The sequence below is a fragment of the Suricata suricatta genome, chromosome 16, assembly GCF_006229205.1.
Source record: "Suricata suricatta isolate VVHF042 chromosome 16, meerkat_22Aug2017_6uvM2_HiC, whole genome shotgun sequence".
Taxonomy (NCBI): Eukaryota; Metazoa; Chordata; class Mammalia; order Carnivora; family Herpestidae; genus Suricata; species Suricata suricatta.
This window is the reverse complement of record NC_043715.1, coordinates 25,876,431-25,898,405: the sequence shown is the minus strand read 5'-3', so window position 1 is coordinate 25,898,405 and position 21,975 is coordinate 25,876,431. Positions and strand designations below refer to the sequence as shown.

At 59.4% G+C, this 21,975-nt stretch overlaps 2 protein-coding genes across 5 annotated transcripts in view; both read left to right on the top strand.

Moving 5' to 3' along the window:
• The window catches only part of ADGRG1 (adhesion G protein-coupled receptor G1), a 29,567-nt gene extending 10,919 nt beyond the window's left edge, over positions 1 to 18,648 (top strand). For 2 of the 3 annotated variants that reach the window (XM_029925718.1, XM_029925719.1), the window contains exons 2-14: positions 7,090 to 7,187; positions 7,927 to 8,349; positions 8,966 to 9,098; positions 9,647 to 9,794; positions 10,389 to 10,520; positions 10,863 to 10,979; positions 11,169 to 11,214; positions 11,447 to 11,550; positions 12,289 to 12,407; positions 14,082 to 14,350; positions 15,287 to 15,395; positions 15,876 to 16,144; positions 17,277 to 18,648. In XM_029925718.1, the coding sequence (XP_029781578.1) occupies positions 7,090 to 7,187; positions 7,927 to 8,349; positions 8,966 to 9,098; positions 9,647 to 9,794; positions 10,389 to 10,520; positions 10,863 to 10,979; positions 11,169 to 11,214; positions 11,447 to 11,550; positions 12,289 to 12,407; positions 14,082 to 14,350; positions 15,287 to 15,395; positions 15,876 to 16,144; positions 17,277 to 17,407 (2,098 nt within the window). In that variant the 3' untranslated portion in view covers positions 17,408 to 18,648. Of the gene's footprint in view, positions 1 to 4,545; positions 4,567 to 7,089; positions 7,188 to 7,926; positions 8,350 to 8,965; positions 9,099 to 9,646; positions 9,795 to 10,388; positions 10,521 to 10,862; positions 10,980 to 11,168; positions 11,215 to 11,446; positions 11,551 to 12,288; positions 12,408 to 14,081; positions 14,351 to 15,286; positions 15,396 to 15,875; positions 16,145 to 17,276 lie in introns of those variants that run through there. The other variant, XM_029925720.1, reaches the window with a different exon arrangement.
• Positions 18,649 to 20,535: 1,887 nt separating this feature from the next.
• Positions 20,536 to 21,975, top strand: part of ADGRG3 (adhesion G protein-coupled receptor G3) — a 31,884-nt gene continuing 30,444 nt past the window's right edge. Inside the window, exon 1 of one of the 2 annotated variants that reach the window (XM_029925620.1) lies at positions 20,536 to 20,660. In XM_029925620.1, the coding sequence (XP_029781480.1) occupies positions 20,600 to 20,660 (61 nt within the window). In that variant the 5' untranslated portion in view covers positions 20,536 to 20,599. The remainder of the gene's footprint in view (positions 20,661 to 21,975) is intronic. The other variant, XM_029925621.1, reaches the window with a different exon arrangement.

Below are 21,975 nucleotides of genomic sequence, written 5' to 3'. Positions count from 1 at the left end.
CTGGGGCCAGGGCTGGACCTTACACATCTAACTCCCACCAGCCCTGCTCTGGGAGTCTGCATTTCCTGGTCAGGGGCCGACGGTGTGTGCCCTGGGGTCCTAGAGCCCAGCCTCAGCTGCTCCCTGGGGACAGGGCCATGGGGGACACTTGGAGGGGGCTGCGCAATGTGCCAGGAGCATGGAGCTGGCACCAGGGTCCCTGGACTGCCTGGGGAAGACCCTGGTGCCTGAGCCCAAGCCCAGCCTGATGGAACCCTTCCTGATCTCTTCTTTAGGTGCCAGGTCCCTACAATCCGTCTGCAAATTGTAAGAGGCTTTGATGCTCGGCTTCTAAAAGCTCTGGCACGTTCATTTGTCTCTTTCCTTCTCCCTCTCTGCCCATCTCTCCCTCCCTCCCTCTCAATTCCAGCCTTTTAAGTGTCCCAGCTGCTTGAAGCGAGGCTGAGAGCCCAGCTGGTTGTGGCTGACTTTAATGGAATGGCTAACCTGGGGACGGGGTTGGCAGGGCCCCCTTTCCCCAGGAGCTGCTGCTGCCGGCCTGAGGGAGGTGGGACGGGCCGCATACACCTCAGGCTCCCTGGGGACCTCTTGCCTGGAAGTGTCAAGGATGGTGATGAGCTGCCCTGGGGAACATCATGGTCTAAATGGCTCCCACAGCCCATCTCAGGCTAGCTAATGGCCTAAGAGGGGAGGGGAAGGGCTGGAGGCTGGGAGGGTGGATGCTGACGGGCTTCCTATGTGTGTGGTGTCAAGACGTCTGAGAGTTTGTTTCTTACGTTGACAACAGGTGCTCAGGCTAAAAAAGATGCACCATCACAGTGGGCTGGGAAACGAAGCCCAACCAAGTTCTGTAGATTTTCTTTTTGCAGGACTTATCAGAGCCTTGACACACTTGATACATAAGACCAAGCGGGGGCCTGCAGCACTTCCCTAACATGGGCCAGGGCACATGTGGACACATAGAGGGAGTCGTTGCCTAAGGGCCTGGATGGACCAGAAGCCTCCAGTGGTGGAGGGCGAAGCGGGTGCGTACTGGCAGGGTCGGTCCTACAACCTAGCAGGTCTGATGCAAGAATGCAAGATTCCCCCCAGGCAGTGAGTGGGGCAGTGAGTGGGCATGGCCTTGGCATCCGCCAGCCTCTGGCAGCCAGCCGCTAGCTCAATTTGTACTCTCCTTTATTGTAGAAGAATTCCTGAAACCTGAGGTCACCGAATCCCCTGGCCATCCGGGGATGGATCACTTTCCAGGGTGACCCTGTACCCTACGTGGTCACTGGCTTGAGTTCAGCCACCAGTTCCCAGTCCCCCGTTGGGGAGCAGGAGCAGAGGGAGGAGACAGTGAGCACTGACAGAGTCTGGAGGGCTGGGCTAGGAGGGGGCTGTGGCCCTGGGTCCCACTCAGGACTCAGCGGGCCTGTCCTTTGATTTGTTGGACACATGGTGTTTCTAAAATTTACTTTTAATAGTTTTTAAAATGTTTATTTATGAAGGAGAGAGAGAGTGAGCAAGGGGGAGAAGGGCAGTGAGAGGGGGAGACACAGAATCGGAAGCAGGCTCCAGGCTCTGAGCTGTCAGCACAGAACCCGAGGTGGGGTTGGAACCCACTATGAGATCATGACCTGAGCCGAAGTTGGATGCTTAACGGACTGAGCACCCAGGCGCCCCAGTAAGATTTACTTTGATCGAATGATTCGCAGCCCCCCAGCCCACCCCCCACAGAGGAAGCACCTGCAGGCATCTGCTCTCTGTTCTGTTCTAACTGCCTTCCCTGGCTGCCCTTTGAGGTCTGAGCAGCCCCCTGTGCTCCTCCGCAGAACCACCCCGCCCCCACTCCCAGCCGTCTCCCGCGCCCTCCTCGCTCCCCTGCATTCTTGCACATACACGTGTGCACATGCATTCACGCCCACACCCGTGCTTACACTCACAAGGCTTCATGCTCACCCGCCCCTCTCCTTGCCCTGTGCAGGGTCAAATCCTTCTTTCCTAAGCTCAAGGAGGGTAGCCCGGAGCCCCACGCTGCCCCCCTCCTGGAGAGCAGCTAAGGACGGAGGCTGGGTCCTCTCCCTTGCGTCCACCTCCCAAGGAAGGCTCACACCCAAAAACCCACTCCCGAGCTCCCCTTCCCCCCATGTCTTCCTGCCTCCTTCTGTCCTCCAGGAGGCCGCTTCCAGGTCCCAGCACCCTGCTAAACGCCAGGTGACCACAAAGGAACACGATGTGTCCTTGCCCCCAGGGTAGAGAGGAGAGGAGGCACCACAGGCAGGGGGGCTGCGTGGGGGCCCCCAGCCCAGCCATGGTCATTCGGCAGCTGAGTGATCTGGGACCGTTCGTGGTCTCTGACTGTCTCTGTAAAACACGGTTACTGTTACCCCAGGCCTGTAACCCGTGACTCCGAGCCTGCGGAGTCTCAATCAATGGGACGCCTGTTAAAGCCAGCCTCCCGACCCCCACCCCAGACCTGCTGCCTCTGACCTCAGAGTGCGGGGGTGCGAATCTGCACTTTAGTGAACTCCCTGGCGTGACTCTGGCCCATGGGGGAGTCTGGGCACCTCTGGGGTGGGCTTCTCATGGCAGTGGGGGCCTTACAGAAATGGGGTTCCTCCCTCCCTCCAGGAGCACGTAGTTAATTCTGATCGGGGCTGGGCAGTTGGGGAATGCTTCATGGGGAGATGTGCCTTAACTGAGTCTCCAAAGGTGGGTCGGGTTGTCCTAGGGACGGGGAAGGCATTCCAGGCAAAGGATCAATCTGGAGGTGGCCGGGGGTTTGTGCCCACAGCGTGTGTGGGAAGAAGGAAAGCAGTAGCTGGGTATGTTGGAGAGGTGCCTGCCTATGAAGGGTTAACCCGAAGCCGGACTGGGTCCTGTCCACTCAACTTCCACCTCCGTCCTCCGAGGAAATGGGTTTTCCAGGAGCCTGGACTGGGCCAGTGGTGACTCGTGGCTCTACACGCATGGCAGGGGAAGTGACTCAGGCCCCTGGGGGAGAAAGTGAGCCACGGGTCCCCTGCCCTTTGTCCCCTCCCCCATCATGAGGATGGGCAGGAGCTGGACCTCCTTCTCTTGGGGCCAGTGGGGCCTGGGGCTGGGAGGGGGCGTGTTGGCTTGGATGATCCCTGGCCACTCTCTGCTCAGCCCGAGTCCTTGGGGACCCTGTGATGGTGGCCCCCATTGTGTCAAGCTGGGCTGGACCGTTCTGTTCTCTGTGTGTGTTTACGGAAGGCCTGAAGTCAAGGGCAGCTGGTCCAGAAGGGGGAGAGGTTTGGCCCCTACCCCCTTCTCCCAGGCTGGCATTGTCTACACTGCCACTGGTCTTGGCTGCCCCCCTCACTTTTCTCTCCCGTTTTGGTGGTGGGGGTCTCCCAGAGCCAGCGGAGCATGCATCTCTAGGACTTTGGCCAGTGCCAGTTCTGCAAGGAGTTGTGCAGAGTGAGACCCGGAGCTGTGTCTGGGGTGATCTTGGGCCGGACAGCCCCTCCCTAGCCTCAGTTTTCTGGACTGTAAAATGGCAAAACAGCAGGACCAACCTCACACGGTGGCTCCGGGGATTTCGTGTGACCACATAGATGACACCACCTCAGCGATCCTCGATCCTCGTGGTGATGCTGCTGGAACACCCTCTGGGTGGGGCCCGGCCCTGGCCCGGTGCTGCGGGGGTGGTTCTAGAAGGCCTGGCCTGTGGGCCGATGGCTGGTGTGAGGAGTCTCTGATGGCCGAGCTCTGTCCGGTTCTGCCGGTCCACAGCCCCTGAGACCAGGACAAGGTTCTGTCCCCATGGTCAGTGTAGAGGGCCATGTAGGGGCCCCTCCCCTCCACAGCACAGGACCCCTCCCTCCTGGCTGAGCCAAGTGGGGGGCGCCCGGGGTGGTGACCAGGGCATTCTGCAGCCCTGCCGGAGGTGTTGGGAGAGTGGGGTACCCATCGCGGATGCTGATGCGGGCTGTGTAGGGAGGCGGGTGTGTACAAGGGGCAGACCATTGGGGGGGCCCTCCTGGCCACGGGCAGCAGGGTGGGGGAAGGGGCGGGAGGAGGGTGTGATGAGATGGGCAGTGGGCAGAGCTCTCTGTGTGAAGTGGGAGAGGGGGGACGTGTGAAGTGGGGACAGGAAGGTGCTAAGTGGACAAGCCAGGCAGTGCCCTGCCCCTTCCCGGAATCTTCTCATTGTCCCAGTCCTGCTATCCGGTTCTGTGAACAGCCTCGGTCCAGTCTGCAAGGTCGGAGGTTTTCTGGGTGGGGTTTCAGTCTTCCCCGCTGCGCTCCCGGAAGGGAAGTTTCATGCTCTAAGAATTTCCCGTCAAGGTGCTCTGGAGGCTGAGCTGGCCAGGGCCACCAGGCAGGGGGCATGGAGGGTGGGAGGAGAGGGAGGGAGGCCGGGGGTTGACTTAAGGTCAGGACCCCTACCATGTGCATGGTCCTGTTCTAAGTGCCTTACAAGTATCACTTCATTTGCAGATGTAGAAAGCGAGGCCCAGAGAGGGGGAGTAAGTAGTCTGAGGACACACAGCAAGTGAGCTGGAGACCTGGAAGGTGAACCCAGACAGTCCGGCTCCAGAGTCATCTCCACTGCCTGTGAGTGGGTTAAAGGAACCCAAGCAGACCGTCCCACTCGAATCCCAAAAACGTCCCTGGGGGCCGCATTGTCCGTTCTGGAGGGGCCGTTGAAACAGCTAGGGTGGCCTGGAGATGAGCCTGGGAATGTCAGGGCCGTGCAGTTGGTCCCAGATCTGTGTGTGAGTCCCCTCCGTGGTACTCCACGGGGACCCAGCCTCGTCGTGCCTCTCCGGTGACTGAAAGTTCTCTTCTTTGTCTAGGCCATTCTGCTCTCTAAGCTCAATCTGGGAGGACCGATGCGATGTGGGCGATTCCGCCCTGTCCTGGGCCCCTATCTACCAACAGGGCTAGCTCACTCGGAGCAGTCAGTGGGCCGGAGAGACATGGGTTTTGGGCAGCTCCATCCTTGCTTGCTGTGTGACGTCAGGAAGCCATTGCCCTCTCTGGGCCTTGAATCCGAATACCGTTAACATGGAGAATTTGGACAAATTCATGAGTGATCTGTCAGCTACAAGTTCACAAGTATAGAGCCCTGGTCACAGTGAGGGGGGCTGAGGGGGGCTGCCTGGAGGAGGTGACATTTGGATCAGGGATTAGAGGTAAACAGCAACAGGGACTGGCAGAAAGGAGAAGAAAAGGAGGGGCATGCTCAAGAAAAGGAGGGGCATGCTCTCGTCTCCGGATGCTGGGTTCCCCCTGCTGGCCTGAGGTGGCAGGAGGCAGTTTCTAAAGGAGGCAAAATGCTCAGAGAGAACACAAAGTGAAAGCTGAAAAATCACAACCTGGGTAGTGGTGGCCTCTCTCTAAAGCGCTTTCGTATGTGTTAAAAAGAAAAAAATTTTTAAAGTTTAATTATTTTGAGAGAGAGTGCATGCATGTGCACACGCTGGGAAAGGACAGAGAGAGGGAGAGAGAATCCCAAGCAGGTTCTGTGCTGTCAACACAGAGCCTGACGCAGGGCTCAGCCTCTGAGATCTTGGCCCCGAGCCAAAATCACGAGTCAGAGGCTTAACCGACTGAGCCACCCAGGTGCCCCTCATATGCGCCTTCTAAGGGATCCTGTGATGCCACCGAGGTGAGATGATGGCAAGGCCCCAAAAAACTGGGGTTCCGTTATGCGTGGTGGGACATAGGAGCCTGGCTCTGGTTTCAGGGAGCCAGGTTAGTTCAAGGAAGGCGACGATGAGCTCCTTCCGAGGCCATCTGTCTCTTGAATGCTACCCTCAAATACTCTGTCCAAAAGCCACCACATCCTGGAAGCCCCTCTTGGCTTCTCCTAAACTTAGACTCCTTGGCTGCACCTGGTTTTGCAGGCTTCCCTTTGGCTTGTGACGGATGATTGCACCTGCCGCCACAGCCATATGCAGGTATCCATGCAATGAGGATTCCTGTCTGTATCCCTCTGCTGGCCAAGCCACCTGGCCATCTCTCTGTGAGCACCACCTATACGGGTTCCCCTCCAGGCCTCACAGTCCTGACCAGGCGAGGAAAGCCCTGGCCCCTGGAGTAATCTTGGGCAGGCTGTTTAACCCCTTGGGCTTCAGATTCCCTGTGAAATGGGCCAACAATAGGGCCCACTCCACAGGGTTGAGGTGAGGATTAATATAAGCACAGGGGTGCAGTGGGAGAGCACAGGCTGGCAGGTTGGCTCTCGGTAATAGAGGTCATGGGGAATCAGAAAGGCCCACTCTACACTGGGGTGGAGCTGGGGGGAGCTGGGCCATCAGGGTCTACCTGTCAGACTGGAAGACAGGGCTGCCTTTCTGGCCTGTCGGGCCCTGGGAACTGGCTCCCCCTGGTGGTCATGACAGGAAGCACGCTTTCCTCTGTTCCCTGCAGAGGGCGCTGTGGGGTGCTGGTGCTTCGCTCCATTTCTCTCACCTCTACAACCGCCCAGCCTTTGTCCAGCCAGCTCCGTGCACTGGGTCCTGGCCGCAGAGATGGACCAGGGGCTCCCCCCAGCACCCCAGCTGAGGAGGGAATGCACCATCCTGCACCGCCTAGAGGAGGCCCTAGCCAGCAGTGGGTAGCAAAGGAGGCCCAGACTGACTGTAGAGGGGGTCGAGGAAGGCTTCCTGAAGGAGGTGTCCTCTGAGCTGGATCTTGGGGATGATGGTGGTGAGGTTCCAGAAGGTGATCCCAGAGAACCCTATCTCTCCTGCATCTCCTCTAGGCCTGGAGGGGCAGGATGCTGGGGGTGGCCCAGGTGGTCCTGTGGAGCCTTCCCCATCCAATCCTAGCCAAGATTACCCATCATTGCTGGGGCTGGAGGGATGTAGTATTAGCCCCATTTTCTGTGACTTGCACAGGGTCACACAGCAAGTGAAAGGAGCCAGAACTTGAACTGAGTCAGGCTCTGGACACCGCTGCCCCTTGATGTGCAGCTACTGGCAGCTCTGGGGAGGTCCGTGGACTGTGTCCACACTTGCATCCCCAGCTCCCGTCCCAAACCCACTCAAGCTGTGCTGGCGTCCCCCTCTGCAGGGCTGGCCCTGCCACCTTACAGACCTGGCCCCGGCTAACACTCCTGGCCTCTTTCAGGCTCGGACTTCTCAGAGTGACGTTGGGGAGGAAGATGGCCGCCCAAGTGCTACTGCGGACAGCGCTGCTCCTGCTGGCTCTGCTCCTCCTGGTGCAAGGTAGGCTATCTTGGAGCTACCGCGGGACTCTTGTGATTTACATTAAAATGCTCCCATGCCCAGGACAGCTGCCAGCATATCCACTAACCCCTTTGGGCAGGCATGGGACTTCAGACATAGTTTAGCAAGTGGATGGTGTCTTCCAGAAAAAGGGACCTCGTCTTTTTGGCAGATGCAGAGCTTGAGATGGGGAACATGGATTGGGTTTTGGACCCATTCCCTTCTGCAGCCAGAACATCCCTGTGCAGTGCCCAGCCTGCACAACTGTCTATGGTAGGCATGGCCTCCTGAAGTATTTTACTGCCATTAAATTTTTTATTTATTTTTATTTTTTTGCCTTTGGGTCACCTGGGTGGCTCAGTTGGTTAAGGTCTGGCTCTTGATATCAACTCAGGTCATGATCTCGCAGTTTGTGAGTTTGAGCCCCATGTCAAGCTCTGCCCTGACAGCTCAGAACCCTCACGGGACTCTCTCCTTCTTTCTCTGCCCCTCCCCCTGCTTGTGCTCTCTCACAAAATAAGTAAACATTAAAAAAATTTTTTTTAAACCTTTGTAATTATTATTAGTTTTTAGTTCTTTTTGTCACTTGTGAGCAGGGCACATTCACCTTTTTGTAGACCTTGGAACATATGCGAGCCCCAGGCACCGGATCCTGTATTCTGGGCCGGAAGCCTGCTCCCTCGGCCCCTGGCTGCTCCCTGCTGCAGAGTCCAGTCTGTCTTAGTCTTTCCCTCCTCAGGTGCCTGTGGCAGGAGCCTCCATGAAGACTTCCGTTTCTGTGGCCAGAGGAACCAGACAGCAAAGAGCAGCCTCCACTACAAGCAGACACCGGATCTGCACATCTCCATCAAGAACTCAGAGGACGCCCTCACCATCCATGCTCCCTTCACCGGAGTCCTCCCGGCCCCCCAACCCTTCCCCGACCCCAGGGGCCTCTACCACTTCTGCCTCTACTGGAACCGTCATGCTGGGAGATTTCACCTTCGCTATGGCAAGAACGACTTCCTGCTGAGTGACCAAGCCTCTAGCCTCCTGTGCTTCCGGCACCAGAAGGAGATCCTGGCCCAGGGCCCCCCACTACTCGCCACCTCAGTCAGCTCCTGGTGGAGCCCCCAGAATTCCAGTCTGCCCAGTGCTGCTGGCTTCACCTTCTCCTTCCACGGTAAGGGGGGTCACCAGGCAGAAGGAACTCAGACCAAGGCCTGGAGTCGGGGCATGCGTACACTGGGTCGCAGGGCTTAGCTTTTGTTCCCAGGCAGTGGGGAGCCATTGAAGGTGCCTGAGGAGGGGGAGGGGAGTGATCTACGCTGTGCTTCAGGAAGCTTTGTGAGAAGGTAAAGGGGTGAAGGCAGAGGGGAAAAGTCCCCTCCAGAGGCTGCAGGGAAGGTCCAGGCGAAGGAAGACAGGCTTGACCAGGGTGGGATGGGACTGGGTGTCAGGAGCCAGAGGCCCCACGAGCCCCCCCGTGCCCCCCCGTGCCCCCAACAACCCTCCTGGGATGGGTCCTCTGGGTTCCAGGCGTGTGGGCAGAAGGGCCTCGGGGAGCTGTGTCCCAGCCTTCCCTTCTGGGCTGGAGTTGCTGGAAGGCTCCCTGTGGCAGAGCCCCCATCTGGCGGGCCTCTGGGTGACCACAGGGGAGTCCCCCCACGTCTTGGAGCCTCGGTGTCCTCTTCCATAGAACTGGGGCTGGACGCCTTCAGAGTCACGTGAGGGTGAACTGCGAGTCTGACAGGAGTGGTGTCTCCGATAGCAGCCTGTCTGTCTGTCCTGTGCCTCAGATCCACCCCAGAAGGCCTCCCACAATGCCTCAGTGGACATATGTGAGGTGAAAAGAGACCTTGAGCTGCTCAGCCAGCTTTTGAAGCACCCCGGAAAGACCTCGAGGAGGCCCTCATCCACCCCTGCCAGCCAGTAAGCGTGGCCCCCAGACCGGATGCGGGCAGTGGGGGCGCCCGGAGCAGGAGGTGGGGAGGGGGGCGGGGCATCTCCTGGGGCTCCATCTTTCCATCTCCTCCTGGAGGAATCGAAATACAGCCCTGAGACCAAGCCCCTACCTTTTGTAAAAACAAGTGTCACTCCCGCCACCCCAGAACAGCCACCCACGCCCTCTTCCCCACCAAGAAAGGAGACTCTAGCGGCCCATTTGAGAACTTGGCAGACTGAGGCCCAAAGATAGGCAGGGCTCCTCCATGGCCAAGAGCGGGTCAGTCCAGGCCTGGAAGCTGGTGCTCGGGAGAGCCCCCCTTTCCTGTTTGCTCTGATGTCCTGGCTTCCTCTCACCCCACCCCCACGCCCTCGACATAGGTCATTCTCCTGTGCCAGCACCATTGGGCTGTTTTCTCCCCCCCCCACCCCCCACCCCAGCCTGCCTCTTCCCTGTGTATCTGCCTAGTCTCCTCTTCTTGCTCCATCTCCCTGCCCGCCTTGACCAACCTCCCCACCCCGTGTCCCCCTGCTAGGCAGCTGCAGAGCCTGGAGTCGAAGCTGACCTCTGTGAAGTTCACAGGGGACACACTGTCCTTTGCGGAGGACCTGGTCAATGCCACGGTGTGGAGGCTGCAGCCCACGGCCAGCCTCCAGGACCTGCACATCCACTCCAGGCTTGAGGTCAGGAGACAGGGGCTGGGCCGGCCGGGGCAGGAAGCAGATGTGGAGGCCTGACCACTCTCCTCCCTGGGCCTCTGCGAGCCACATGTGTGCTGGCAAGGAAGGTCTCAGGCCCAAGGAATGCCCTGTTAGCGGCTACCCCATGCCCGAGGCCCCTTCCTGGAACAGTGATGGGGAACAGAGGTGGGGGGGACCAGCATCAGAGGCTCCCATGCCGCCCCCCCCCCCCACCGTGTAAACAGAAGACCAGTCCCAGAGTGCCTGGGGGTACATCTCAGTCTCAGACTGCCCCTTGAGTGGGCCCGGTAGCTGGAGTCACCCCCACAGGCCTCACATCCTCACATCCTACCACCCGGGATGCCGCACACAGCCCTGGCGTCTGAAGGCCAGACAGCACCACACTGTGTGAACCCCCCTGGAGCCCTGGGCTCTAACCATAAGGCTCCCCAGCCAGTGCTGGAGCCAAGGAAAGGAGGGCTTCCTGAAGGGGGCGGGCTTGGAGGTGGCAGCATCCAGGGGGATGTTGGGGGCGGCGTGTATGGGAGAGCTGGGAGCCCACGGCCGGCCGCGCCCCACGGGGACTCTGGTCTGCAGGAGGAACAGCGTGAGATCCGGGAGTACTCAGTGCTGCTGCCGCGGGAGCTCTTCCAGAAGACCAAGGGCCGGAGGGGGGAGGCTGAAAAGAGGCTGCTCCTGGTGGACTTCAGCAGTCAAGCCCTGTTCCAGGTACGGGGCCCGCATCCTCGTGCCCTCCCCCAGGGGAAAAGCAGTTTCTGTCTGATGGGGAGGTGGAAGGCAGGCATAGAGCCAGGCCCCCTCGTCTGTGAGCCAGAGCCTTTCCTTGTAAAGTCAGAAAACAGACTGTGACGTGCAAATCTCTCCCGGAGAAGGCTAAATTATGTTGTTTTCGCTACAGTGTAAATGACTACATGCACAAGAATTGTTTACAGAGGGAGCCTCCACATCTCAGAGCAATGTGTGGGAGTCTAGAAAACCCAGGGAGCTCCTCAGCCCTTCTCAGCCTTGGGCCCTCACCGCCTACTTTCTTCTCTCCTCCCATATCTCTAGGACAAGAATTCCAGCCAGGTCTTGGGTGAGAAGGTCTTGGGTATTGTCGTGCAGAACACCAAAGTAGCCAACCTCTCGGAGCCTGTGACGCTCACCTTCCAGCATCAGCCGCAGCCGGTGAGGGGGAGCAAACCAACCAAGACCACCAGGGTCCCTCCCTTTCTGCCTCACCTTCTGAATCACTCGTCTTTAACAACACGACCGGTCGGCTGAGGGCATCAGACACTCAGGTGCAAATGGGGTGGCGGCCTGGCCCAGAAAGGAGCATGCTGTGACGGGGTCCACTCTCCTTTCTTGTCCCGGCAGAAGAACGTGACTCTCCAGTGTGTATTCTGGGTTGAAGACCTGACGTGTGAGTGTGGAGGGGTCCCTGAACCGGGCAGGCAGCTGGAGGACAAAGCGGGTCCTGGAGGGTGGGGAAGATGGAGTTAATCAGGGAGGGCTTCCTGGAGGAAGGTGGGCTTTGAAGAAGGAACAGTGGCAGACTAGATATTTGCAAAGGCTTGGAGCGCTGATGCAATCATGCATTTCGGGGGTCCGGTGGGGGCTGGGCTTGATGAGAGCCCCATGGAACCCCTCCTCAGTGAGCAGCCCGGGGAGCTGGAGTGACGCGGGCTGTGAGACCATCAGGAGAGAGACGCAGACGTCTTGCCTGTGCAACCACCTGACCTACTTTGCGGTGCTGATGGTGAGCGGTCCCCCTGCCCACAGCCACACCGCGGGCTGGGGGCTTGCCGTGTGCCAGCCACTCTCCACACGTGCGTCATCCATTCCTCACACTGACCCTGAGGTGCCTCCTGCTACTGCTCCATTGTATAGATGAGGAAACCTAAGTTCAGAGAGGTTAAGCAATTCACCCAAGGCCACACAGCTAGTTAGTAAAAGAGCTGCCCTTTATTCCCAAATGTTGGTGCATGATAAAAATGCAGATTCCTGGCCTTAACCTGGAATTCTGATTCCACAGGCTGGGGCGGGGCCATGAGTATGTTTCCAATGAGCCCTCAAGGGGATGCCGAGGCCCATTGTGGAAGCCCTTACAATGGACTTCAGGGTCCCCAAGAGCACAGGAGCTTTGTGTCCTAGGTTCACCCTCCCAGAATCTTGGGGCCCAGCTTCTGAGGGATCAGAGTGGGCTCCCAGCTCTCCCTGGGTGTGGGGTGCCCAGTCTCTCACAGGAGGCTCGCTCTGGTGGTGAACGTCATAGAAACGCCGTGGGTGCCAGGCCGGAGAAAGGGTCCTAAAGTGCAGACCCCTCCCCCACGCCGTCCGAAGAACGCACTCACCGGGGCCAGATTTGGCTCAGGCTGGGGTGGTGGTGGCTCTCAGGAGGCCCACCCAGGAGCACAGGCTGGCCCTTCCCCCGGGGCAAACAGTCAGTGTTGAGCTGGGGACACTGAGGCAGCCCTGGCCTGTCTCGTGGACCCAGGTGGCCTCTGTGGAGGTTGACGCCGTACACAAGCACTACCTGACCCTCCTGTCCTATGTGGGCTGTGTCATCTCCGCTCTGGCCTGTGTCCTCACCATCGCAGCCTACCTCTGCTCCAGGTAGGGCCCTGCAGGGGGCGGGAAAGGGGGAGGGAGGCAGACCCTTCATTCTGGGACCTGGGGACCATGGAGGCGCACCGTGGGGATTGGCTTGGCTCCCCAAAAATGCGCCTGCGGAAGCAGGGGCCCTGGGAGGTGTGGTCAGCTGGCCCCTGGGGGCCTCACTTCCGCCTCAGGCCTGTGGTGTTGGGGTGACCCAGCACTTAAAATCTGCGTTATTTGCCAGCATTGAAAACTGGGAGAGGTGACATAAAAATCTTGATTTCTGCCTTTGACTAATCAGAGGTGTCACCACTGGAGACACATAATAATGTGATGGTGAGCTTCCCATGTGCTACACACTGTTCTCAGTGCTTTACATGCACAAAGTTACTTCAGTCCTCACAAGGACCCTGTGAAAGAGAGCTCAGAGAGGGTGAGTGACTTGTCTGAGGTCACACAGCAAGAAAGTGGTAGAGGCAGCCTTAAGCCTAGGCAGGTATCCCTGGGGTCCAGGTATCTGTGCAGAACTCCCCCAGGCATTTGAGTTTGACAAAGGGTACCCCATCCCCCGACAGGGGCTTGTTGGTCCACTGTGTTACTTGGACGCCTTGTAGAAGTGTTTGGTGGAGTGGAGGGTGCCTGTGCCCATCCTCAGCCCAGCTGTGTGGACGGGTCTGGATTGTCAGTGCTGGGCTTGGCCTAATTTGAGAGTCACCTGCTGTCAGGGCCTGGGCCCATTTGGGCAGAGGGCGGACACTCTAAATCCTGTGGGTGTGAGCAATGGGAGTGTGCTCACTATTCTCCACCAGGAGGAAGGGAGGGTGAGCTGTGTACATGCATGTGCATCAGTGACCGTGTTGTGTGAGCCCACGGCTGTGCCCGTGGTGGGTGACACGGGACAACTGGCAGGCCCAGGGGAGGGCGGGGGCAGGGGCACAAGCTTCCAGGCACCTACTCGTTAATCACAAAAGTGCCCAAGGACAAGAACAGGACACCTCAGGGACTGAGCATTTGTCTGTGCCAGACACTTTACCCTGGGAGGGGGCCATCCCCCCATTTCATAGATGAGTAAACTGAGGGTGAGGGGGAAGGGGCCAGCCCAGGTGGTACCTGGAATTGGGGTGAGTGGGCAAGGCTGTTCCGTTGTGCCCTCTGGAACGTGTAGTGGATGGTGCCAAGCAGAGCACGGTTGGCGGTGTGGGGACCTGGGGAGGAAAGGCCGACGGTGCCGTGGATCATCTGAGTGGGGCTGGGCTGTGTACTGCAAACCTGAGGACAGACAGACAGATAGACACACACACACACACACGTGTTCACAACCTCACAAATGCATGGTTGTGCAGACAGACAGGTGGACACAGAATCCAAAAGTCTTTCCCCTCCAGCTTGGGGGTATCTGGCTGACTCTGGTGGCTGGGTTTGTCTCGCTGCCTCTGACTGGCTAAATCTGATGTTAGACGAGCACACAGCACCTGTGCCTCTGGCAGCTGGGTGCACAGCAGGTGCCTAGGGACATGTGGGGATAGCTGGGCATGTGGCCGGTGCCTAGGGACACGAGCTGGCAGCAGGTGCCTAGGGACACAAGCTGGCGGCAGCCACAGGAATGAGATAGGGAGCGTGTGTGTGCACCCTGGGAAGGCTGCCCCCACCAGGCTGGCCACCAGGTGACCCTGCTCCCTCCCCCCCATGCAGGAGGAAGACTCGGGATTACACCATCAAGGTGCACATGAACTTGCTGCTGGCAGTCTTCCTGCTGGACGTGAGCTTCCTGCTGAGCGAGCCTGTGGCCCTGACGGGTTCCGAGGCCGGCTGCCGGGCCAGCGCCATCTTCCTGCACTTCTCTCTGCTCGCCTGCCTCTCCTGGATGGGCCTTGAGGGCTACAACCTCTACCGGCTCGTGGTCGAGGTCTTTGGCACCTACGTCCCTGGCTACTTGCTCAAGCTGAGCATCGTGGGCTGGGGTAAGCCGGTTGAGGGTGCTGGTGGGCCCTCTAGACCTGCCTCTTCTACTTGACAAAACACAGGCACCCGGTTCTGCTTCTCTACTTACCTCTCTGACTGTTCCCTTACTGTTTCCTTTGCCCACCCACCCTCAGGGCTTCTTTACCTTGGTTGTGGGTTATGGTCCCTTTAGGAAGATGAGACGGTGAGCACTGCCCCAAGAAACACATAGTCTCCCCATTGCTCACTCTCTTAAAATGGGAATTTGCTGACATAGCCACCACGTATGGATGTGCAGGTTGTGCACTGCTTAAAGGCACCCAGTTGGGGGTATAATCCAATCCTCCACTCACTTAAATCACCCAGGCTGAAAGTGGCTCTGCTGTGAGTCCTCCAATGCTTCAGGTAACAGATTCCTCATAGCTCTGGCATTTGTCCTTGGCTAAGACAAGCCATTTCCCTATGGCCCAGGGACACCTTACAAAGTCCTCCTGGATGCTGCACAGGCGCACCAGCCTCCACATGCCCCTGACCCAACTTGCCACTCCTCCTGTGTTTCTCAGTTGGCCCCTTTTTGGGGACACTCCATTGATTTACATAAAAGTCCTTTCAGAGTTGGCTCTGTGTCAAGGCCTAGGTGTTTGGCGGTGGGAGACCACTTCTAGAGAGCCCCCAATCTCCAGCCCATGGACGAGGTCAAGGCCCAGTGCAGGCTCTGGAAGTCCTCCCCTGCAGGTGTCCCCCAACTCTCTCCAATGCCTGTGCCTCCCATCTCTCCCTGTGACCTCCTGCCCCTCAGCAGGGAAGCGCGGGCCCTTTCTCCCACGGGCCCCCAGGATGGTGAGGGGGAACGCGGGGCTGGGGCTGTCTGTGGAGCAAGGAAGGGAAGGGTCCCAAGGTCTTGCCACAGGGCAGGGCAGGGTGGGAGATGGAACTCCGTGCTTTGCTGCTCTCAGGCTTCCCCGTCTTCCTGGTGACGCTGGTGGCACTAGTGGACATGAACAACTATGGCTCCATCATCCTGGCTGTGCACAGGACTCCGGAGAGTGTCATCTACCCTTCCATGTGAGTGACTGTGGGCAGCGGGGGCAGGAACAAGGGCCTTGGGATGCAGAGGCCAGAGAGTGGCCTGGGCCTTGGCCATGCTGGCCGGAGACTCCTGGGTGCCCGGCTGCTGACAGAGGACTTAAAAAGGAAAAAACGCCCCCCTGTGAGTCAGTGGTGTTGAAGGTGCTCCCCGGCGCTCAGACTCACAGTGGCGCATGTCCACGGCCGCAAAGTGTGGTGCCGCCCAGGAGCTGTGGGGGTGTGTCCACGTCCACGGCTGGAGAGCGTGGCCCCGCCCCGGCGCTCAGACTCTGTGGCGCGCATCCACGGCTGGGAAGCGCAGTCCCGCCCCGGCGCTCAGGTTCGCTGTGGGGTGTGTCCACGTCCACGCCGGGAAGCGTGGTCCCGCCCTGGCGCTCGGGTACGGTGCTCGTCCGTGGCCCCAGGAAGCAGGGTCACTCCCGGGTGCGCGCTGAGCCCCAGCGTCTCCGCCTGCAGGTGCTGGATCCGGGACTCCCTGGTCAGCCACGTCACCAACCTGGGCCTCTTTAGCCTAGTGTTTCTGTTCAACACCGCCATGCTGGGCACCATGGTGGTGCAGATCCTACGCCTGCACCCGCATGCCCACAAGTGGCCCCATGTGCTGACGCTGCTGGGGCTCAGCCTGGTCCTCGGTCTGCCCTGGGCCCTGGTCTTCTTCTCCTTTGCTGCTGGCACCTTCCAGCTGGTCGTCCTCTACTTCTTCAGCATCATCACCTCCTTCCAAGGTAGGCATGGAGAAGACCCCACCCCCTGGCCTGGGCAGGGTGCCCACACATGGAGCACAGGGTGGGGAAGATGTGCCCCAACCTGATAGTTTCACTTCTTTGGGCTTCAGTCTTTTCATCCGGAGAATGGGGGCATCCTGCTGTAGGTGACAAGTCTTTATCGAGTACCTACTATGTGTAGGCCCTATGCTAAGTCTGGAGCTGGCTGGGTCAGGGCCTTCCCTCTGTGGAGCTCGTCATTGGTGGGAAAGACCAGGCATGACAGGCAAGCACACAGCCATGTGAGAGGATCTCGGTGACAAGGGCAGTAAGAGTGGGCCATGTGATGGACAGACCATCTGCGCTGGGTTGGGGGCCACTTTGGGGATGGTGGCCAGGGAGGCCTCTGTAGGAGGTATTTGAAGGTAGCAGAAGGGTCCCGCCAGGGAGAGATCAAGGACCTGTTACTCCCTGCATGTTCCTTGGACTGTGGGCATCGGCACTGTGGGAGGCTTGCTAGCAGTGTGGACTCTGGCCCGCCCGGATGCGCTGGGTCAGGTCTGCACTGTATCAGAAGTCCAGGGATGTGTGTGCCCGGCGCAGGCTTAGGACGTGTGCCAGGCAGAGAGAGGGACACGAGCAAAGGTCTTGAGGCTGGAATTTGGTTGTGTGTTGAAAGAACAGTGAGGGGGAGCGAGGCTCAAGGGTAGTGGTGGGGGGGGGCAGAGGGCTAGGTCATGAGGGCCTGAGCTTGATGCTATAAAGTTCCCTCCTACCTGCACCCCTCTACCATCCCCCCACCAATGACAGACAGACACACACACTCACACCCTTCTATGCTGGCCGAGAGGTGCTTAAAACAGGTACACTCTGCAACCTGAACGGCCCGGTTTGACTCCCGGCTCAGCCGAGTCCCCTGACCTCCCTGGGCCTCAGTGGCCTCGTTTGTGACACAGAAGAGTACCGAATAGGCCTGACCTCATAAGAACCTCAGGAGAAGAGTGTGGGATGGGGCCCAGGGAATCACACAGTGTCTGGCGCATAGCAGGTGCTCCCCTGGGTCACATGGGTGCTGGCAGGCTGGGGAGGGAGGACGGGGAAGGGCAGGGCTGCCCCCAGCCTCCTGAGCCCTGGGCCCCCTCGCTGCCCGCAGGCTTCTTCATCTTCCTCTGGTACTGGTCCATGCGGCTGCAGGCCCGGAGCGGGCCCTCCCCGCTGAAGAGCAGCTCGGACAGCGCCAGGCTCCCCATCAGCTCGGGCAGCACCTCGTCCAGCCGCATCTAGGCCGCCAGCCACCTCCGGGAGCCACATGAGGGACCAGAGCTGTGGCCTCTTCCCACTGCTGCCTGCTGACCCCCAGCCAGGCCTGACCCTCGAGGGTCAGCCGGAGACTCGAGAAGGAGAAGGAGGCCCATGGACCTCAGAGTGAGGGGGCGGTGCCCTTGGCAGCCAGACCCCTGGGCTGCGCCTTCTGACTTGGCCTGCAGACTATTTGGCTCTCAGTTCCGGCTCACAAGGGGCTCAGGAGTGGTACCGTCCCCCCTGCTGTCCTAGCCGGGGGCCAAAGGCTGGTCTCAAGTCGCTGTCACTGGGCCCGGCCCTCGTGGCTGAGGATGGGAGCCCTCATGGCCCCAAGGTCAAGTCCCAGACCTGTGAGGCCTGGTGGCATCCTTGGCCCTGTGCCCCCACCCAGGGCAGGAATGTGCCATTGGCTGTTCTGTCTCTGGTGATCACCATGAGGACACTCGGCTGACCTGTCATTTTAGCCTGAGAGTCTACTCAGGGCATGTGAGGTGGGTGGAGGCAGAGCTTTGAGCCAGACCCCTGGAGGAGGGGAGTGGGGCAGCGTCTCTTCTACCTCGGAGCCCTGGGCCCTCCATCAGCCCCCCCAGCCCTTCCTCTCCAGCCTCCGCCCAGCCCTAATGGTGGGCCCTGTCCCAGTGCTGTATTTTGGGTTGTGGCTTCCAAGAGCTGCCTGACGCCTGCTGTAAACCTCTGTCTACCACATGGACTTTCGCCTGCCCTTGACTCAGGCTTTGTATAGACATTCTGGGCTGGGCTGTCCATCTGGGCCCTTCTGTAAGCTGCATCACCCTTGCTCACCACTGCCAAGCCCATCCCTCATGGGGCCCTCAGCCTCTCTCAAAGCCCACTCGTGGCAAGAACTGTGGGGCACAGCAATGCAGACTTATTTCTGCCCCGGTACCTCAGAAGACCGAGACATGCCTCCCCTGGTGTCCCTGGCCTAGAGCCCAACGTGCTTCTAACGGGTTGGAGCTATAGGCATGGGGTTAGCAGAGCCATCGTTTCTTGCTGGGGATCCAGGAAGACTTCCTGTAGGAGGCAGCATTTGATCTGGCTCTCAGTCTTAAAGACCGGGAGGCCTTTCTTTTTAAATACTATGTCATTTGTCTTTTGAATTTAAAGAAGTAGATGTTCGTTGTAGAGAATTTGGAGACTGGAGATGTACACAGAAGAAAGTAAAAATCAGTTCTTGTTGTCACCTAACAAGCCACTGAAGGGCATTTTCTTCTGAGCTTCCTTCAGTGCTTCTAGTAAGAGTCACTGATACAAACACCCTGGGGCCCATCAGGAAATGGGAATGAGAGAAGGCGGCTGGATGGCCCACCTGATGGTCCTTGTTCATGGGGCTGGAGGGCCTTGGGCAGCAGGTCTGCTGTTCTCGGACGGACGTGACCAGGTTTGCGTGTGGAGACGTTGCTCTGGCGTGGGAAATGGATGGACGTGGCTGGAAGGTGAATGCTGGCCTGGCCTGGCCAGGAGACTGGAGCCCATCTGGAGCCACAGGGACAAACAGGGGAGGTGACAGAAAGGGAAACTGCAGGTCCCTTTGCCCTGGGATTGGGGGTCCCACGGCTTTGTGCATGGCTCCAGGGCAGTCCCCACCCCCAGTGGGGCCTAGGAAAGGTAGCCCTCACCCTGGCCCCGCCCAGCCACCTTTTGCCATTTTCCTAGACCCCCCTGTCCTGTCTTTCCAGGTGTGCTGGACCCTGGGCCCCTCCTTCTGGGCCCTTCCTCACAAACAGGCATCTGTGAGCCCCTCTGAGGTCCTGGCACCAGCAAGTCCGCACTCCACAAAGCCTTGTCCACTTTATTACCTCACCTGGCTGCAGCTGGGAGGGGGCGGGCTGGGCCCGGTGGTTCCCATCTGTCCCCAAGCCTTCCCTGCAGAGGAAGGGCCTGGGGCTCCTGCCAGATTCCCACCTGTCACACATGCCCCATGAGTGATCCCGATATCCTCTCCCCAACTCCCTCCCCCAGCTGGGCCATCTGGACTGAATCCTGTCTAGACACTGTGTGGGAGGAAGGGGGAGGGGCCGGGGGGTCCTCAGAGCCCCCAGGTGGAGCACATCTAACTCTGGCCCTGAGGTAGGGGATGCTGGTGATGACGCACCTTCTCGCTAGGATGCTCTCCAACTGTGAACTCAGTGACCATGGGACCATGCCAGGGACCCTGGTTTCATCCACACGGCAGCTTCCTCAGAGCCTCCAGAGCTGGGGCCTGAGCGGTCAACCCCTCCCCTTCCCTCATGCTGCACCCCATGTGTGTTTGCTGCCCCCACTTCCTGTCTGGGCCGCCCTTGACCAGCCGGGCGATATGACAGTGATTGTGCAGTATTGACAACGGTGTCAGAAGATAGTGACAATGGCTACGCCCCCCTGGCCTGGACAATTCTACATGCATGGTGTCATGAGTTCTCCACATGTCTTCTGAGAGGCTCAGGACCACACACAACTCGCCCAAGCTCCTCCTGCCAGGAGGTGGCCAGGACAGATGTATGCCCATGCCCGACCAAGCCCAGAGCCAATGCTCCTGGCCACCCAGCCACACCTCCTGTTATCCAGTCTTGAGGGCGGGGACAGTGCTGGGGCCTACCAGGGCTGGCCCTCTTCTGCTCCCAGGGCCCCGGCAGGCTTGGCCTTGCTCCTGGTCTCGTTCAAACCATAAGCAGGAGTGAAGGAGCCCGAGCACCACCCCAGGCCTGGGATGTTACACGCCAGCACTCCCTGAACAGCTCTCTGCACGCCCTGTGCCTGTATTTCCTTACAGAGGAGGAAACAAGCCCAGAGAGACGCTCCGTTTGTGAGAGGAGGGTCTGCGCTAGTTGGGCCTGATTCCGAAGCCTGTGCCCGTCGCCAGCCCCAGGGGGTTGCTTGGGCAGGGACGCCCCTGTGGCCGTAGGACCCCCACTTCGCAGCGGTCAGCACCATCCCCGGGTGGGCTCGGCAGCCCTCTCTGCAGGCGGTCACCGAGCGGGCTGGGACAGTTCCCCGCACTCACCTTTCACAACCCAACGGTCGGTGCCATGGAGCAGGAAGGCCAAGAAAGAGGCCACAGGAAGCTGTGACGCTGTGTGGGGGCAGGGCGGGGGAGGCAGGCCGCACAACAGAGCCCGGGGCCAGAGGGACACACAGACACAGGGCTCCGGCCAGCGTGGACAAGGCTGGCCAGAGATGCTGACACCCAGGGCCCTGGGGGTCCTGTTTCTCCTACTCCTCCTGCTCCGGGCCTCAGGTAAGCGGCTGCTTCCTCAACCTCTCGTCCCAAGTCTGGGAGACTGAGGGCTAGGGGGAGGGAAGGGGGTACGGGTCGGGGTGTCTGGAGACATCTTTCCAAGGAGCCCATCCCGATGGCCTCTGCACCTTGTCCCACCTCGCCCTGAGTTAAGAGTCATCCTGATAAACCTGGGTCAGCGCTGGGTCTCAGGTGCTGCCCTCCCTCCCCTCCTCTGGGCTGTGGCTTCCCTACTGGCCGGGCTCTGGGGCACAAGTGGGCCCTGGACACACTCTTATCCAGCTGGTCTCTGAGGTCCTGGGAGAGGGGCAGGATGCTCTGGAGGCTCAGGCCAGGTGGGGCTCCCACTGTGCTCCCCCATGCCCTTGGCTGGCCCCCTCTGGCCCTCACCAGCTCACCTCTCCCTGTCCCAGCGATGGTCTCCTAGTCTCCAGTTGGCCAAGCCAGGCACTAGACTTTCCGCCCCCACTATCAGCCTTGCACACGCGCTGGATCCCCAGAGCAGTTTGAGGACCCCAGGCCTTGCCCTTGCTGTCCTCTCCCGGGAAAGCTGAGCCCACCCCGGCCCACCTGACCAGCCCCCACTTACCCTCCTTGTGTCCTGTGGTGTCTGCCGTGACCCTCTCAGGCAGAAGCGGTGCTCCCAGCTCAGTGCCCTGTGTGTCCCTCCTGGTTTGCTTCTAGTATTGTTATTCTAAAAGCTTATTTGTCTATTTTGAGAGAAAGAGAGGGAGAGGGAGAGAGAGAGGAGAGAGAGTGCCAAGCAGGCTGACGGCGCAGAGCCTGAGGCAGGGTGCGACCCCACAACCACGAGATCGAGGCCTGAGCAGAAAGCAAGAGTAGGACGCTTAATTGACTGAACCCCCCAGGTGCCCCATCCTCCTGTTCTGCTCTTGATTCAGTGAGTGGCCTGCATGCCGGTCCCCTTCCATGTCTGCCCGGCATGAGGTTGTGTGGCTTTCGTGGGGTCATGGGGTCATATGGGGTCAAGCTCTTGGGGTTTCAAAGAGCCTTCTTCTCTTCAAACGTGATTCAGCCAAGTGTGAAGTTCAGTTGTCAGCTAGAAAAAGGGGGGGCGACAACAAGGTGGGGATGACTGTGTTGTCCTGGCGGAGGCCTCAGGCCACATGCCTGTCACATCAATTAACTCAGTAACCTGTGGTGGCTGTTGTCCGGTCTCAGCGGGCATCAGGAGGACTCTGGGCCCTTCACAAAAGCTATAACTAAGGCTGCTTGGGACTTTGGGGCTTCAGGGCTCCCCGCAGTGACTGAGTTTATTCTGTGGTGGGGGTTAGTCTGTGGTGATGGGGGTTAG